Source organism: Lycium barbarum, chromosome 9 (assembly GCF_019175385.1).
Source record: "Lycium barbarum isolate Lr01 chromosome 9, ASM1917538v2, whole genome shotgun sequence".
Taxonomy (NCBI): Eukaryota; Viridiplantae; Streptophyta; class Magnoliopsida; order Solanales; family Solanaceae; genus Lycium; species Lycium barbarum.
This window is the reverse complement of record NC_083345.1, coordinates 33,575,281-33,590,528: the sequence shown is the minus strand read 5'-3', so window position 1 is coordinate 33,590,528 and position 15,248 is coordinate 33,575,281. Positions and strand designations below refer to the sequence as shown.

General features: G+C 35.7%; 3 protein-coding genes across 5 annotated transcripts; 2 read left to right on the top strand and 1 right to left on the bottom strand.

Annotated features, from left to right (window-relative positions):
• The first annotated feature begins 905 nt into the window (after positions 1-905).
• Positions 906-6,872, top strand: LOC132611171 (translocase of chloroplast 34, chloroplastic-like). Of its 3 annotated transcripts, none has more exons than XM_060325572.1 (8): positions 906-1,065; positions 2,105-2,209; positions 3,394-3,501; positions 3,596-3,720; positions 4,248-4,512; positions 6,129-6,197; positions 6,284-6,445; positions 6,535-6,872. In XM_060325572.1, exons 2-8 carry the CDS (start codon positions 2,111-2,113, stop codon positions 6,610-6,612), a joined length of 906 nt encoding a protein of 301 aa, XP_060181555.1. In that variant the 5' UTR covers positions 906-1,065; positions 2,105-2,110; the 3' UTR covers positions 6,613-6,872. The 3 variants fall into 3 exon arrangements, with proteins under 3 accessions (XP_060181555.1, XP_060181557.1, XP_060181556.1); XM_060325574.1 differs by having other exon boundaries at positions 943-979; XM_060325573.1 differs by lacking the exon at positions 906-1,065 and adding an exon at positions 1,074-1,187.
• A 1,748-nt stretch (positions 6,873-8,620) lies between these two features.
• On the top strand, positions 8,621-11,193 carry LOC132611169 (cell division cycle 20.2, cofactor of APC complex-like). Its single transcript, XM_060325571.1, has 8 exons — positions 8,621-8,872; positions 8,994-9,092; positions 9,234-9,425; positions 9,555-9,824; positions 9,922-10,024; positions 10,111-10,427; positions 10,605-10,772; positions 10,852-11,193. The coding sequence occupies exons 1-8, from the start codon at positions 8,786-8,788 to the stop codon at positions 10,996-10,998; spliced, it is 1,383 nt and encodes a 460-aa protein (XP_060181554.1). The 5' UTR covers positions 8,621-8,785; the 3' UTR covers positions 10,999-11,193.
• Positions 11,194-11,231: 38 nt separating this feature from the next.
• LOC132611168 (pentatricopeptide repeat-containing protein At1g02060, chloroplastic) lies at positions 11,232-14,226 on the bottom strand. The gene has a single exon (XM_060325570.1). It carries the CDS (start codon positions 14,073-14,075, stop codon positions 11,817-11,819), a length of 2,259 nt encoding a protein of 752 aa, XP_060181553.1. The 5' UTR covers positions 14,076-14,226; the 3' UTR covers positions 11,232-11,816.
• Between the last annotated feature and the right edge of the window lie 1,022 nt (positions 14,227-15,248).

The window sequence follows — 15,248 nt, the reverse complement described above, 5'->3', positions numbered from 1 at the left end:
TTTATTACGGAAAACTTTTTCAGCAACTTTGTTGTTTGTCAAACAAAAAATTTAGGAATGTTCTAACCTTTTTTTTATTTACGTTTTGAATTTTAAAAACATTATTGTTTTTTACTTTAAACACAATTTAATTTAGTTATAGCTATAAAGAGATATTAGATTATCTGCATCAAAGACAACATTTGACTCAATGTAATAATATTATTTGTCATTTAAATGAATGTTTTATCTATTTTGATGTTCATTACGATTTTACATACTTTTTCTTTTTGTATAAATTTATATCTATGTTTAAATTAAGAAATAGAAGAAAATAAAATACTATTCTAAATGAATTTAATTATTTTTTTACACCTATTATAACAATGTAAACTCTCAATATTCTTTTATATATTACTCATCACTACTAAACAAACAGAGTTAGCAACGCAAAGTTAAACAGTAAATTCGTCACTAATTCTTTTTAGCATCGAATTAGAAACAAATTATTAAAAAAAAAAACTTGCTTAGTTGTGAGAAATATAGCGACGGATTAACGACGAAGTTCATAGCCAAGTCCAATTTTTCCTGTAATTCTTGTCGTCAAATGAGGTAAGCGCTTTGTTCACGCGTAAAACACGTACACTGAAACTAGTTCTAAAGAAACATCTAATAAATAGGAGTAATTTAATACACTGCACATTGTATTTTTTAGTAGCATGACACTTATTTTGAGACGGAGAAGGTAAAGAGTAAAAAAAAAAAAAGTTTTTTATAATAACATAATAAAGTATAGATCTAGTAGCTCAGTTAAGTGACTATCTGAATTTTTACTTTGTTGGTGACATTTCGAATCCTACCTTATGCAATAACTTTTTTTTTAATTAACCAAAAAAAAAAAGTATAGATAGATTGAAGGTATAAAAGCATAGTTGCCCCAACAACCAAAAGGGCAGGAGAGAGAGAGAGAGAGGGCGGACCAAAATACAAAGACGATAAGGTCTTTCTTAAACCCTTCTCTCTTCCTCAAGTGGCAGATTTTGCAAGGATAATTCTTCCTATTAACTGCATTTCTCTATTTAATTGGTGAGCTTTTTTTTTTTTTTTGGCCCGAAACTCCTTTATATACACTCAATACAAATATTGTATGCTTTATTCCTTTCTTTTTCTTCTTCATCACAACTTTTATGCTTTACTGAGTTGACAAGGTACCCACGAAAATTCTTACCAATATGTATGGTTTATGTTGGATGTACTAGTCATAATTTCATATTATAGTTTTGGGATTGGGTTATTTACTGCAGTAAAACCCTAATTTTTTCAGATACTTCATCACTACAGTTGACTAAACTGGTTCAGACAGATTAGTACTGAGGTTTTCTAGTGTACTTTTATGGTTTCGTATGTTCTTTTTTCTTCAGTTGTATACTTAATGTATTGCATTGTGTTGTTAGTTTAAATACAATGGTTGTTTTTATTGTTACTTTAATTTTATTGTATCGTATTAGTAAATCGATTGTTATGTAACGGCTAAAAGTCTCATTTTGTCTTTACTTATTACTATCTAGTAATTCTATTTTATCACTTATCCTACCTTTTTATAGTAGCTCTACTGGTAGGTTTATCCTTCAAAATTGTTGATGTGTGACATTATGTGACGACCGGAAACGATACAATCTATCCAAAGGTTGTATTCATTAGACCAATACAGTACGATACAATACAACACAATAAAAGACAATACAATACGTACATTGTGAAACAATACATAACAACGATCCAAACAGAGTGTTGTTACCCCTATTTTTTGGATGTTTCTTGCGAATTGAGCACTACAAAAAAGTACAGTTCTTTAATACAAGTATAGATGGAAACAATTGATACTACTATTTTTTGTCTTGAATTCCTAAAGCGACACTTATTTTGAGACAGTTTTTTTATTTTTTTTTATTTTTTTTTTACCAAAGGGACACTTATTTTGGGACGGAGGAAGTACATCAGTACTGTGGGTTTGTAGTATACTTCTATCGTTTTCTATGTTTTATTCCTCCAATTGTCTACTTACAGTGGATTTTCTAATTTTCTTGTGATTTTAGTTCTAATGTGGAGTTGTTTTCCCTTTTAGCTATCAATGGCATCTCAAATAATTAGAGAATGGGCCGGAATACAGCAGTTTCCTGCTGCCACTCAATCAAAGTTGCTTGAATTACTGGGGAAACTGAAACAGGAGGTGTGCATCTCTTTTCTAACAATTCTCCTTACATGGCATGCTAATTCAAACTATTTGTTGTTACTCTCTTTGTTTCATTTTATCTAATGGTGTCAGAATAGACACTGACCGAGGGTGTGTTCGGTATGAAGGAAAATGTTCTACTGGAAAATAAGTGGGTTTCTTACTTATTTTCTCGTGTTCGGTATGTAAGCAAAAAATATTTTCCTAATAGTATTTTTATATAATCTCGACAAATACTATGGGGGTGGGGGTGGGGGGTAGGGGTAGGGGTGAAGATGGGTGTGTTCGAGGGTTGGGAGGAGACAATCAATGTGGAATGGTCTTGTGGAACTTGTTCTCCCTACTTCCATTAAGGAAGTCATTCTCCTCATTTTTAAGGAGCTTATTTTCCAGGAGAAATTATTTTCTAAAAATTTTGACCAGCCAAACATGAGAAATGGAAAACATTTTCCACTCCCCTTTGTCCATAGATAGACAGTCTGTAGCTGCTTGTGTAGCTCCTCATTGCCCCAGTTAACCAAGCTCACAGAGTCACTGTGCAAAATAATCTTTTGGAACGATATAGTGTACTCCCTTGACTGGGTCATCATAAAACAATATTGCAGGATCTTTCAAGCAACATCCAAACATAGGGCTAGCTTATCTGTGTGCCGTTTCTTCGCGAAGTGCTTATGGAATTATTATAACAGGCTTGTCTAGTATGTTATTGTATTAATGGTAGAGAAAATATTGTATTAATTGTTAAAAAGTTTAGTGCACCCAAGGGTGTGGCATAGTGGTCAATGAAGTGGGTTGAGAACTATGAGGTCTCTGGTTCAAATCCCGGACACCACGGTTATAAAAAAAAGATTAAGTTTAGTTTGACAAGAATTGTTGCATTGAAATTTTACAATTGGAAGTAAGGGAATTTGTATTTTTGGAAGTTGTGGTAGTACATAAAATAGCGACGAAAGTAGTACCTGTTAGTAGTTCAGTTGAACTGTAAAGAGTGGAGGTGTTAGTATTTGTTATTTCCCCAGAGTAGACAGTGCTTAGTACTTTGCTGTTAATATTCATTTAATTTTTATGCTCCTTAACAAAAAATATTCATTTGTTTTGTGTTGCATTAGCGCAAAATAGTTGATTTTCACTTGCTATAAGATGGTAATTTAATGCAACTCTCTTTATTTAACTTGTCATAGAATGTCAGTACTTTGACGATCCTAGTAATGGGGAAAGGAGGTGTTGGAAAATCGTCAACAGTGAACTCAATTATCGGGGAAAGGGCAGTTGCTGTTAGTGCATTTCAGGTATGTATTGCTGCAGCATTGAATTGAAGAATTGAACGGTTTTATGGCCTTTCTTCTTGTTATGGATACTGAAATAAAGTTGTTGATATTTCAGTCAGAAACTCCCAGACCGGTGATGGTTTCGCGTTCACGAGCCGGGTTTACACTAAACATAATTGACACCCCAGGGCTTGTTGAAGGAGGATATGTCAATGACCAGGCTCTTGATCTCATAAAGAAGTAAGGGTTAGCAAGCGGACAATATATTCTTGTGCTTAATCCTGTTAGGGGTCATGTATTGCGAACAAGTTATATCGGGACTATAATGACGGGATTATTTAGTGGATATACTTTTATGGGTAGATAGTTGTTTCATTGGACTAAAATTGGATATACGGGGTATAATATAAATAACGTGTTTGGTTTTACACTAGATAAGTTGGGATAAACTTTTATTTCGATTTTAACCTTAGATTATTTAAAGGACTTCAGGAGAAGAGTCTTGGAAAAGGATATTTTGGTCATTTTGGTGTTTATCCCGTGATCAGTAATCCCAGGATTGTTATCCCATAGTTGCACAAATCCCAGAATAAAAAATTCAACCAAAGGCAGATAAAGTAATCCCACGTTTTATCCCAGGATTGTGATCCTTTATCCGACAAACCAAACAAACCCTTAATGTTCTTTCCTTTTTTCAATTTGTTTGGTCTTTTTTCTTTCCTTTATTTTCCTATAGTGATCTTCTTTTGGTAATTGACTTCAAACAGGTTCCTCTTGAACAAGACAATTGATGTTTTGCTTTATGTGGATCGTCTGGATGCATATAGAGTGGATAACTTGGACAAGCAGATTGTGAAGGCTATTACCGAAAGTTTTGGCAAGGAAATATGGCGCCGAGGAATTGTGGTTCTCACTCATGCTCAGCTTTCCCCCCCTGATGGATTGACTTATGAAGAGTTCACGTCCCGAAGATCAGAGGCACTTTTGAAAGTTGTCCGGATGGGGGCTCGAATTAGGAAACAAGAGATTCAGGTTGGTCACAATATTGTACTCTCTTCTTGCTCAAGTTATATTTTTAGGAGAATCACAATCTTGTACAATTCACTTCCCCTGGAATAAAAATCGCATGCGCAATTTGAATATAGATCCTTTTTTTGTCGTACTCTCCTGAATCATGTTTTCAACTGTTGGAGCTTCTGTGTCTGATTAAAAGATGGAGGTCCTTCACTCAAAGGTGGATTGTTTTTGTCACCATTATTAGGAAGAAGTCACATCGACCTCGCACTTGCTTCCTTTCCATGTCGAGTGTCTTCCTGCTTCTGGTGATTGCAAAAAAGGGATCAATTAACCATCTCCTTTCCCTGAATTCTCTTTAAGAGCTGATTAGAACATGGCATCTTCTGGTCTAGTTCATAATCTTCTCCCCGAAATTCCCTTAACGTGTTTATTTTACATTCTACAACATGGCATCTTCTGGTCTAGTTCATGATCTTGGCCTTCCTGTACTGTTGTCAGGCGGTATTTGTGACTGCTTCCTTTTCTTTGACTCTAAACATACTTAGCACATGTTCTAATTTATGTGTATGACATACACGGGGAGGGAGATCATGGCTGGTACTTTGTCAAACATCAGCTAATGAAGAGCCTTTCCTAACAAAAGTTAATTTTTTCCCCAGTAGTTGTCTTTGTTAGACAGTCTGTTCATCTGCAGACACTGGAATGTATAAAAGGACCCTAATTGAAATCTATACTTTCATCGGTCTCGGATACTTGTAATTACGGCCTTTACGCTACTACTATTGTGATGTGAGCGGTTCAAATTGGTTGAATCTTTCTCAATCATCCTGGCTGGAACTTGTATGCAGCACTTGTACGGAGCATAAAGGTTTGGAACTCTTTTGTTAACTGAATCTTAAGGACAGGACCCTACCCTATTCTCGAACCCTCTGCCGAGCTCCTCTGATACACATATATGTTGGAATGTATAAAAGGACCCTAATTGAAATCTATACTTTCATCGGTCTCGGATACTTGTAAAAAGAGGGTGGGGCTGGTTTTTTTTTTTTTTTTTTTTTGGGGGGGGAGGGGGTTGGGGGGGTGGGGTCAGGGTTCTCTGATACACATATATGTTGGAATGTATAAAAGGACGCTAATTGAAATCTATACTTTCATCGGTCTCGGATACTTGTAAAAGAGGGTGGTGTTGGTTTGGGGGTGTGTGTGAGGGGGGGGGGGGGGGTGGTCAGGGTTCTCTGATACACATATATGTTGTGCTTGCTTGCGAACGAGACTTGACCTCAGTTAAGAAACTTGGGGAGGGACTACGACAAAAGTTAAAGGCTGCCTTTCCCCCTTTTTTTTGGTGGGGGTGGGGGGCGCTTCCTTTTGATAGTTAAAGGTAACATATTGAAAACTAAACCAGCAGGCAAAGAATCAGTTTCCCTTCTGTTTTCTTTCTTCTTCTTTGTGAAGCGAGAGAATGGAAGTGGTACTGTAGAGCAATTTTGCTAGCAAACCTGCCATCTTGCTTGCAAGTTACGTAGAGTCCTGGACCAGCGATAACAAGATCGTTTGCTCCTGTGATATGTTTTGCACTACTGTTATATTTGATCATTTTTGCTTAACTATATTGCTGTCTTTGCTGTTAGGCTGCTTCAATTCCTGTTGTCTTGGTTGAGAATAGTGGCAGATGTAACAAGAATGAAAGTGACGAAAAGGTTTGAGTTATTCTTCAATTTGTTTCTATTATATATCATCGTTTTTGCATGTACCACCTTTTTAAAATGGTCTCTATTGTTCACAGATTCTTCCAAGTGGAACTGCATGGATACCCAATTTAGTCCAAACTATTACAGATGCTGTTTTAAGTGGAAGCAAGGGTATTTTGGTCGACCAAAAACTGATTGAAGGTCCAAATCCCAACAATAGGGGCAAAGTGCTAATTCCTTTTATATTAGCATTCCAAGTGAGCTCTCAATCTGAAGTACACGTGCTTTAATAAGTATTGGATTTATTGTATGGCTAACCAACCCCACTTTGTCGTGCTTTTGGCAGTATTTCTTTGTTGTGAAAAGGATTCAGAAGTGGATCAAGACTGATATTGCAAGGGAGAGCAGACCTTCATGGGCATAAGCAATAATCGGGATGGCCCTCGTTTGTTATTTAACTTAATTCCCCTTTGGTTCTTTGGAGAATTTTGGATTTCCTTGCCATCAGCCTATCAGTTCTTTTTTTTTTTTGGGTAAAGTATTTAATAGTTGTTAGTAGCCAGAGAAACCAGCTATGCGGCGGTAGGATTTCAACTTTGTTCTGCTGAACTTGGCGTTGCGCCTTGTTACTGTGGTTGGATGCTTGATTAGTAACTGAGTTATTTCATTGTTGTTCTTTGCACATCTGCAGTTTGCACTTGTATTTTTCTTTTTAAGCATATTGCAGGAGCTGAGTGTAGATGATATCTTTTTGTTCTTTTAATTGGAGCCTTGTGCAATTTGTACCATCTTGCGGTCTTGACCGTCTTTGGTTAGTTCCTGAGACGAAGCTTAAGCAGTCCCATCAAAAAAATTCCAAGAGGAATGCAGTTAGGGTAAACAGTGATTTTAACACTAACAGATTATCTATTTTTAGTCAATAACGCACATCAAGTCAATTTCTATACAAATTTTAATTGGGAGGTAATTGTAACTTGATTAATTTTGATCGAAAAAGTAATTAATTTACTTAAAAAATAAATGGAGTTATATGAAAGGAAATTGTTCCTTCAGACAATGACGAATCATTATAATCTCGGGATGAATCTAACAGTGGGGAATAGCTCCCTCAAAATGTTGATTTTTATTAAGATACTCGTTAATTGTCAAAGAAAAAAGTCGTTTTAAGGAAGATTGTTTTCTCACTATATTGTTTTTAAACGTAATAATGTAAGATAATGATTGTATTAAACTCAAATAGTGATTAATGGTTTAAGCTTTACAATCATTTTGGAGCGAATTAAAACAAGTTTAACGTGATATGTGAACATATGTGAATTTTAAGTTGACTTGACTTGCAATACTAGCGCTGTATTTTGAGATTCTGACTAAAATTTGGTCATTACTTATTTAATAAATTTTAACCTAGTCAGATATTTGACTCGAGATATAGCAATGATCAATACTGTAATGAAATATTAAATGTATAAATATGTCCGTCGCACGGGCCACTAAACATGACAGTACAAATGGAAAATTTCTAAGGAAAATGGAAACTATTCAGCATGTCATGTAACATAGTGCAGGATGAATAATATATATATATATATATGATTTTCTATTATCAAGGAAAATATGTACATAACTTTACAGCCTGAACCCAAACTTGGGCCAAATTTAGCCCCATCTATTTCCTCACTCTCTACTTAACAAGATCTGTCTCTATAACATTTCAATATCTACTTCCTCCTGCAAAACCGCAACTCACATTGGCTAAATTAAGGATAGGAATTCATTCTTCTTAGGTATCCGGCAATTTTGGCAAGCCCTTCGCCTTTAGCATGCACCTCTTGAGTTTCAAACATTGACTTTTCCATAATTACATGAGGGCAACTACAAATATGGCAATAGAAAAGCTAGGTAAAGCAAAATTATATGACTTAAATAGGGAAACAAGGAAGATTCATATCAGTGACAAAAGAAACGAGCGACGTGTCATATCGTTTTTGTTTCCCAAACTTTTCTTCTTTTTTTTGTCGGTGGATAAATTCATAAGTCAGAGAAAATTATCTTTGTATCTTTTATAGATTTATAATTATGAATAAGATCGTGTCTTTTTTGTAATTATTATTTAGACAGAAGACTAATGTTTCTTAAATCACAAGGATATTTCCCGTGATAAAAATGTGACAATTCGAATTGTAATATCACAAATCCCAATTTCACTGGTCTCTTAGCTTTTACCGCCCAATTAGTCCCCTACTTTATTATGGGTTTTTATAATAAAAAAAACTTCTAAGGTCTTGTGGGTGAAAAAACAAAAATAGGAAAATAAAAAGGAAATAACAAAAGGATTGTTTACTCTTTTATCGTTTTTTTCTTTAAATTTCCTCTTTTTATCTTGAAAAGAAAAGAAATACTAATTTACCGTTGGGGAAACAAACCATCGTCTCCCTAAAGCATTGAACAAACTGATTTGGCGCGTTAACTAATATAACTACTATTCTCAATAAGCTTTACTTCTCTTTTGTCTTCTTTGTTTAACAGCATTATAAACTCTGAAATTAACAAAACAAGATTGGAAAAACGCTACTGGGAATTTCAAGACATGTTCAATAATGGATGAAAATTCACTAAGAAGACTTCAACCAGATTGGTACTCTCCAACTCGCCTTCTAAGCAATCCAGTGGACTATGATTTTCCTGTAATGCACATTACCCTTTTCTTTAAGTGTGTGTGTGTGTGTTTTTTTTTTTGCATTTGTTAATTTCTAGTTTTGTATTTTGATGGATCGATATTTATGATTTTGAGTGTTTGTGATGAAGGGAGATAGATTTATACCGAATAGAAGCCTGATGGATCTTGATCAAGCGCACACATTACTCACCAACAGAACCAAGAAACTCGGAAAACCCAAGTTCAATGTTAGTTTCTTCCTCAACCCTTATCATTTCTTGATTGGTTTCTGATTGTGAAAGAAATTCTGTTTCTGGAACCCCATTTTAGTTGTTTGCTTGTCTTGTAGTATGATACTTTTGTTGTGTCATTGGAGTTCCTTTTGATAGGATGAATATAGAAAGAAGATGGAAGAAAATTTAAAGTTGGATGTGGAAGGAAGACCATTCCGAATGCTGGTTTTTAGAGGGAGTCCCAAATCGGGTAGACAATCCACACGTTTAATTGATGAAATGCGGCGTAGTGATGAAGAAATTCCCCTGCAAAATAATGACAATAGGCGATATCGAAAGTTTCCCTTGGTAAAATTTCCATTGGTTTGAATTTACATGAAGATTATCATGACCCCATTGATTGTGACAAAGAATCTCTAATTTTAGGAAATGATGCTTATTTTGATGTGTCACTTGTTGGGATATTATTATATGCAGAAAGAAACTCGAGCTCTAGATGCTCCTCTTTTGTCAGATGACTATTACTCAAACATCATGGATTGGGGAAAATCCAACATACTTGCTATTGTTCTGGGATCAATTTTGTACATCTGGAATGCTCAAGTGCAAAAAGCACAGATATTGATGGAAGTAAAGCGTGAACACGATTATCCTACTAGTGTTGCATGGTCTGATGATGGAAAAACAATAGCAGTTGGTTGTAATTCCTCCAAACTCCAGCTCTGGGATGCTCAGACTTCCAAGCTTGTAAGACTAGTTTACTGTTGGTAACATTATAGTAGAAAAAGTGCTCTTCTTGTTGTTTTTGTCCGAGTAATTTGACTCCTTTTACTCACATAAACAGGTGAGAGACCTGCAAGGCCATCAGAGCAGAGTGGGTTGTGTTGCATGGAATAGTCATATTTTAACCTCAGGGAGTAAAGACAGAGCTATTATTAATCATGATGGTAGTACTAAGTCTTTTATACTGATATTATAGTTAATTGATCTATCTTATAACAGCAGCCTACTTACTTGCAAGTCTCATTGGCAGTGAGAGCAAGAAATAGTTTGGTCTCTCTAACGAGAGTACATGGAGGGGAAGTTTGTGGCATGAAGTGGTCTAGCACGGGGAGTGCACTTGCTAGTGGTGGAAATGACAATCTGGTGTACATATGGGACATTTCCAAGATGAGCTCAAGACATTATATGCACCGGTTCAGTGAACATCATGCTGCAGTAAAGGCCCTAGCTTGGTGTCCATATAACAGTGATGTATTAGCCTCTGGAGGGGGAATAGATGATGGATGTCTTAAGATTTGGAACACACAAAAAGGGACATGCATCAGCACCACTGAAACTGGAGCTCAGGCAAGTTTTAACATCACTTTTGCTATCTAATAGCAAAGTCTGCATGGATGCTAGAGTTCCCAATTTCCACTAATTTGACTATTTGAGCAATGATATTTCAATTTATAGATTTGTCACAAAGTTCCATCATAAATATTTTATTCATATACGTGGTATTGTTGTGAATGAAATTGGCAGATTTGTGGACTTCAATGGAACAGGCATCACAAAGAGATATTAAGTGGCCATGGATTTGGAACGGGTGAATCTCCTTGTCAGTTGTGTTTATGGAGTTATCCTTCAATGGCCAGAATAGGAGAGCCAATGCGTCATGCTTCTTCATCAAGAATTCTGCATCTCTCCCAGGTGAGACTTAGACATCAAACAAAGTAGGAGTAATAGTTTTATCAAAATTGAGATGGTAACTATCCTTCTTTTCATGCAGAGCCCTGATGGTTTGACTGTGGTATCGGCTGGAGCAGATGAGACTCTTAGGTTCTGGGAGATATTTGGCCCCCCTGGGGATGGCTGCAGTGCAAATATCACAGATTTGGATAATCTCTTGTCTCTAAAGGCATCAGCAGTGAGATAATCAGCTGCTTAAACTTTGTAAATGAAAATGTTGTAAGAAATAGAGCTTTGCAGGTGAATAATGCCTGTCACGTATTCTACCAATCCTCTGTGTCAATTCTGAGCAAGCATGATAGATCATATATTTCTAATCCTATGGTAAAGAAAGCTACAGTACATCTAGTTCAATTCCAGAAAAAACAGACACCCCCCATGAGAACTGAGAAGCATATTATGGAGAATGTTACTCAAATAAAAATTGACTCTTTTTGTTTGAAAGATTTTTTACAAAAGCCAAAAATCTAAATGTATAAACTTCAAGGTACAATTCTATCAGGCCCTTGGTTTAACTTCTGCAGAAGCCAGGGCATCTAGCAAAAGCTTTAAAAAATTGTATATCATTGATATTGCTTGGTAAGAAGAATCATTGATATTGCTTGGTAGGAAGAAGATCAGATGACTCAGTAACAACTGAAAATTGGAGAATGAAACATTATTAAAGTTGACAAGTCAGTGCCAAATTGTTCATCTGAGAAATATGGAGGTTTTGACTGTTTAAGATGTCCAACGTTGTTGCAATTAAGCATAGAACCTATCCCCTCCGCATGCACTTGAGCCATATTTCTCTTAATGACCGCCTGAAAGGCCAAATGGTGAACCAGAGACGTTGAGGAATGCTAATTTTCCGGTCTTTAACCTGATAGCACTCTTAGGCACATTCCAGAGGCATCCATCCCAGCTAGCATCACCCATGTATGCCAAGTACTATTTGCAACCATTATTTTTCAGAAGAAAATGTGGTTAAGATAACGATTGGAGAAACAGTAGAACTCTTGTATGCTACACATTACATATATGTGCTTCAGATGCACGAGTTTGAACCAATCTATCTGACTGCGATTGGCCTAAGATTCTCTTCTTAACAAATTCAGCTTCCTTAGTTCTTCCTTCAGTTTCAAGAACAAGTCCTAACTCTTCTAGGCATTTTAATGGTAGTTGGACTCCTTTCTCGAGCAACTCATAGTAAATCTCAAATGCTTCTGAAGCTCTACGCGCTTTGCAGAGAGAAGATAAGAGCGTGCTGCACGTATCTACATTCAGAATATGACCCTTACTTAAGCTAAATAGCAAGAGTTCACGTGCCTCCAATAACTTTCTACACTGGCAAAGGAAAACAACCAAGCCTTCCATATTTACCATGTATTCATTTTCATAAAGGCGCCTGAGAATCTCAAAAGCTTTCTCCCTTAATCCCATTTGGAAGAGTATCCTCACAGTATCAGTTGAAAGGCTGATGTTTTGTCTAACTTTGTTATCTAACATTAGTGTCACCAAGGAAGCACATTCAATTGCACAATTCTTCTTGATAAGTTCTGTAAGGATTTGATGGAAAGTTGAAGATCTCGGAAGATGGGAGCTTTTCAACATCTTCTCTAGAGTATCGTAAGCAACTTTAGGGTCATTCTTTTGCAACAAACCTTCAATTAGGGACTCATAAATTTCAATATTAGGAATATAATCTCTCCTCAACATTAAAACTAAGAGTTCATGTGCATCATTAAATGTGCCTTCTCTACAATGCCCCGTGATCAGGATTTCATAAGCAAAAGGATCCTGAGTTCCTCTTCTCATTAGCTGCCTGAACACTTTCTCAGCCTTATTTGTCTTGCCAATCTTGCACAAATACTCAAACATGGGGTTGTATGCTGCAACGAGAGGTGTACAGCCATCATCACAAAGCAATACCTCCTTCTTCATTAGTTCATCAAATAATTTCTCTGCCCTATCAAAGTATCCCTTTTGACAACAGCAACGTATTAAGACACTATACGTTGCTGTATCAGGTTTAACCTTTAAGTTCGACATATTCTCAAAAACCTTCATCGCTTCATCCAGATTTCCCACATTGCAGTGATAGGTAATCAATGTATTAAAAGTACATGTATCTGGAATAAGACCTCCACCTCCTAGAGTCCCTTCCAAGATCTCTTTTATTGTGTCAAGTTTTTTAGCCTCACAAAGACCTTGTACAAGAGTATTATAAGTAATACTTGTCGGTTTTAAACCACAATCTATCATTTCCTCAAAAACATCAAGAGCCCGTTCGACCTCTTGCTTCTCACAATACCCTCTAACCAAAGTGGTGTAACTTACAACATTTGGACTCAATTGATGACCTCTCTTAACCATACCCTTTAACACATTATGTGCAATCTTCACTTTCCCTGCCCTACACAAACCGTCGATAATAGTATTGTACGTTATCACATCCGGATCACATCCATGCCTCTCCATTTCCTTAAAAAACCTAAACCCTTGATCAACCATAGAGTTCATACAAAACCCTCTAATCAAAATGTTAAAAGTATATAAATCAGGCTTAGCACCATATGTCTTGAGCATTTCATCAAACAACTCGTAAACCATACCGGTTCGACCCCTTTTAAGCAAAATTAAAAACAAACTATTGAATGTAACCACAGTGGGTGAAATTCCAAGCGATTTCATCATTTTAAATACCTTTAATGATTCTTGAAAAAGCCCAGCTTTACCATAACTTCGAATCAAGATGTTAAAGTACTTATCTTGAAGTAGTACAGTACCATTAGACCTTCTTGGTATAGATAAAATGAAATTTCTTGCTGAATTTAAGTTACGGCCATTGCCAAGAATTTGCAACATGAGAAAATACGATTGTTGGGTGTGTGAAAAACCTGTTTTTTGTGTCCAGTTAAAGAAGTGAAGGGCTTTTGAAGGTGTTTTAATAAAGCGAAGTGTGTGAACGATAGTGGTGTGTGTGAGGGAAGGTTGAGTGAGGGTGGAAAGGGATGATTCAAGATTTGATGACCATGGGTTTGTGTTGATGATATGTGCAATATTTGCAGCTTTTTTGGATTTGGAAGAAGAGGGTGTTTTGGGTTTGGGATTATTGAGGGGTTTGGCATTTTTGGGTTTGTTGGTGTTGGTGGGATTAGTGGTTTGTTGGGAGAAAAGCTGAGAAAGACTTGAGAGATAACTACAAATGTGTTGGAAATGAGGAGCTCTAAATGTGAAAATGGTGGATTTGGGTGTTACTGAAGAAAAAGGAGTGATCGCCATGAAATGGAACACTGCTAGTCCATTTGACACTTTTCGAGTTCGCAGGGTAATTTGAACATGGAAATTGAATACAAGTCCAGGATTCGAATGTATGAGGATTAAGTGGGCTCCTTAAATTTGTCAAATGTTTTTATTAAGACACTTAAATTAGGTATTATAACTATTTATGAATACTTTAACTCGAGTCAAACTGTATCTAATCACACGCGATGATATCAGAAAAAAAAGTGAATCACAAAATGACACGCGACATTGAGCCCGTTTTGCTTTATAAGTTGGTGAAAACAACTTATAAATGTTTTTGAGTGTTTGACAGATCAATTTATAAGTCAATTTGTGCTTAAAATAAGCCAAAAAAATAAATTGGCCCTTTTTTAAGCACATCCAAACAGGCTCTTAGTGTCAAAAAAGTTCTCTATATATATTTTCAATTAAAATGCAATTATCTCAAAGAACAAAAAGTCTGCATGCTTAATACTTTTAGTTTGTTGGATATGTGTTTCAATTCAACTTCTTCCCCTGGCTCTTGTTTTTTTGGTTGCTGCCACCGTGGTGGATCCATATAGTGATTTGAACTTAGTAAGCGTTTGGCCATAGATATTAAAAATAAATTCAATTTTTTTAAAAATTTTGAAGTTGGAATTGTGTTTGGCCATAGTTTTTGAAATTGTATTTTTTGATGAAATGTAGTTGTAAAAAGTGAAGAAAGTAAATTTTTTTAAAAAAACAAGTTTTTTGAGTTTTTGTTATTCCGGAATACAACTTCAAGATGTATTCGGAATATTTATGGCCAAACGCCCAAAAGTGAAAAAAGTGAAAAAAAAAGTGAATAATTTTTATGGCCAAACGGCACCTTAGTACCTGAAGGTGAATTTTGAATACCTTAACCAGTAAGTCAACCTTTAATTTTGTATTCACATAATTTAAAATTTATATATACACATAAAAAATAAAAAATTATCTTATATATACAGTGTAATTTTTGTCGAGGGATCCGTCACTGACTATATCCGTACAATCATCACAACTCTTCTATTAATACGAAGCTTTGTAAAGAATAATAGTTTAGAGATGGATAAAAGAGGAGGTTATCCAGTAGGAAATCTTTGACATTAGAAAAAAGTTGCTGCCAAAGCTTTTCATAATTAATCTTAACTATTCGAACGAAATAGG

Excerpts from the sequence above, each read along its gene's own strand:
- LOC132611171 (XM_060325572.1), top strand. The coding sequence starts at position 2,111 with ATGGCATCTCAAATAATTAGAGAATGGGCCGGAATACAGCAGTTTCCT. Across the intron at positions 2,210-3,393 it reads TGGGGAAACTGAAACAGGAG|AATGTCAGTACTTTGACGAT; the intron begins GTGTGCATCTCT and ends AACTTGTCATAG. Across the intron at positions 3,721-4,247 it reads GCTCTTGATCTCATAAAGAA|GTTCCTCTTGAACAAGACAA; the intron begins GTAAGGGTTAGC and ends GACTTCAAACAG.
- LOC132611169 (XM_060325571.1), top strand. The coding sequence starts at position 8,786 with ATGGATGAAAATTCACTAAGAAGACTTCAACCAGATTGGTACTCTCCA. Across the intron at positions 8,873-8,993 it reads CAGTGGACTATGATTTTCCT|GGAGATAGATTTATACCGAA; the intron begins GTAATGCACATT and ends TTTGTGATGAAG. Across the intron at positions 9,825-9,921 it reads ATGCTCAGACTTCCAAGCTT|GTGAGAGACCTGCAAGGCCA; the intron begins GTAAGACTAGTT and ends TCACATAAACAG.
- LOC132611168 (XM_060325570.1), bottom strand. The coding sequence starts at position 14,075 with ATGGCGATCACTCCTTTTTCTTCAGTAACACCCAAATCCACCATTTTC.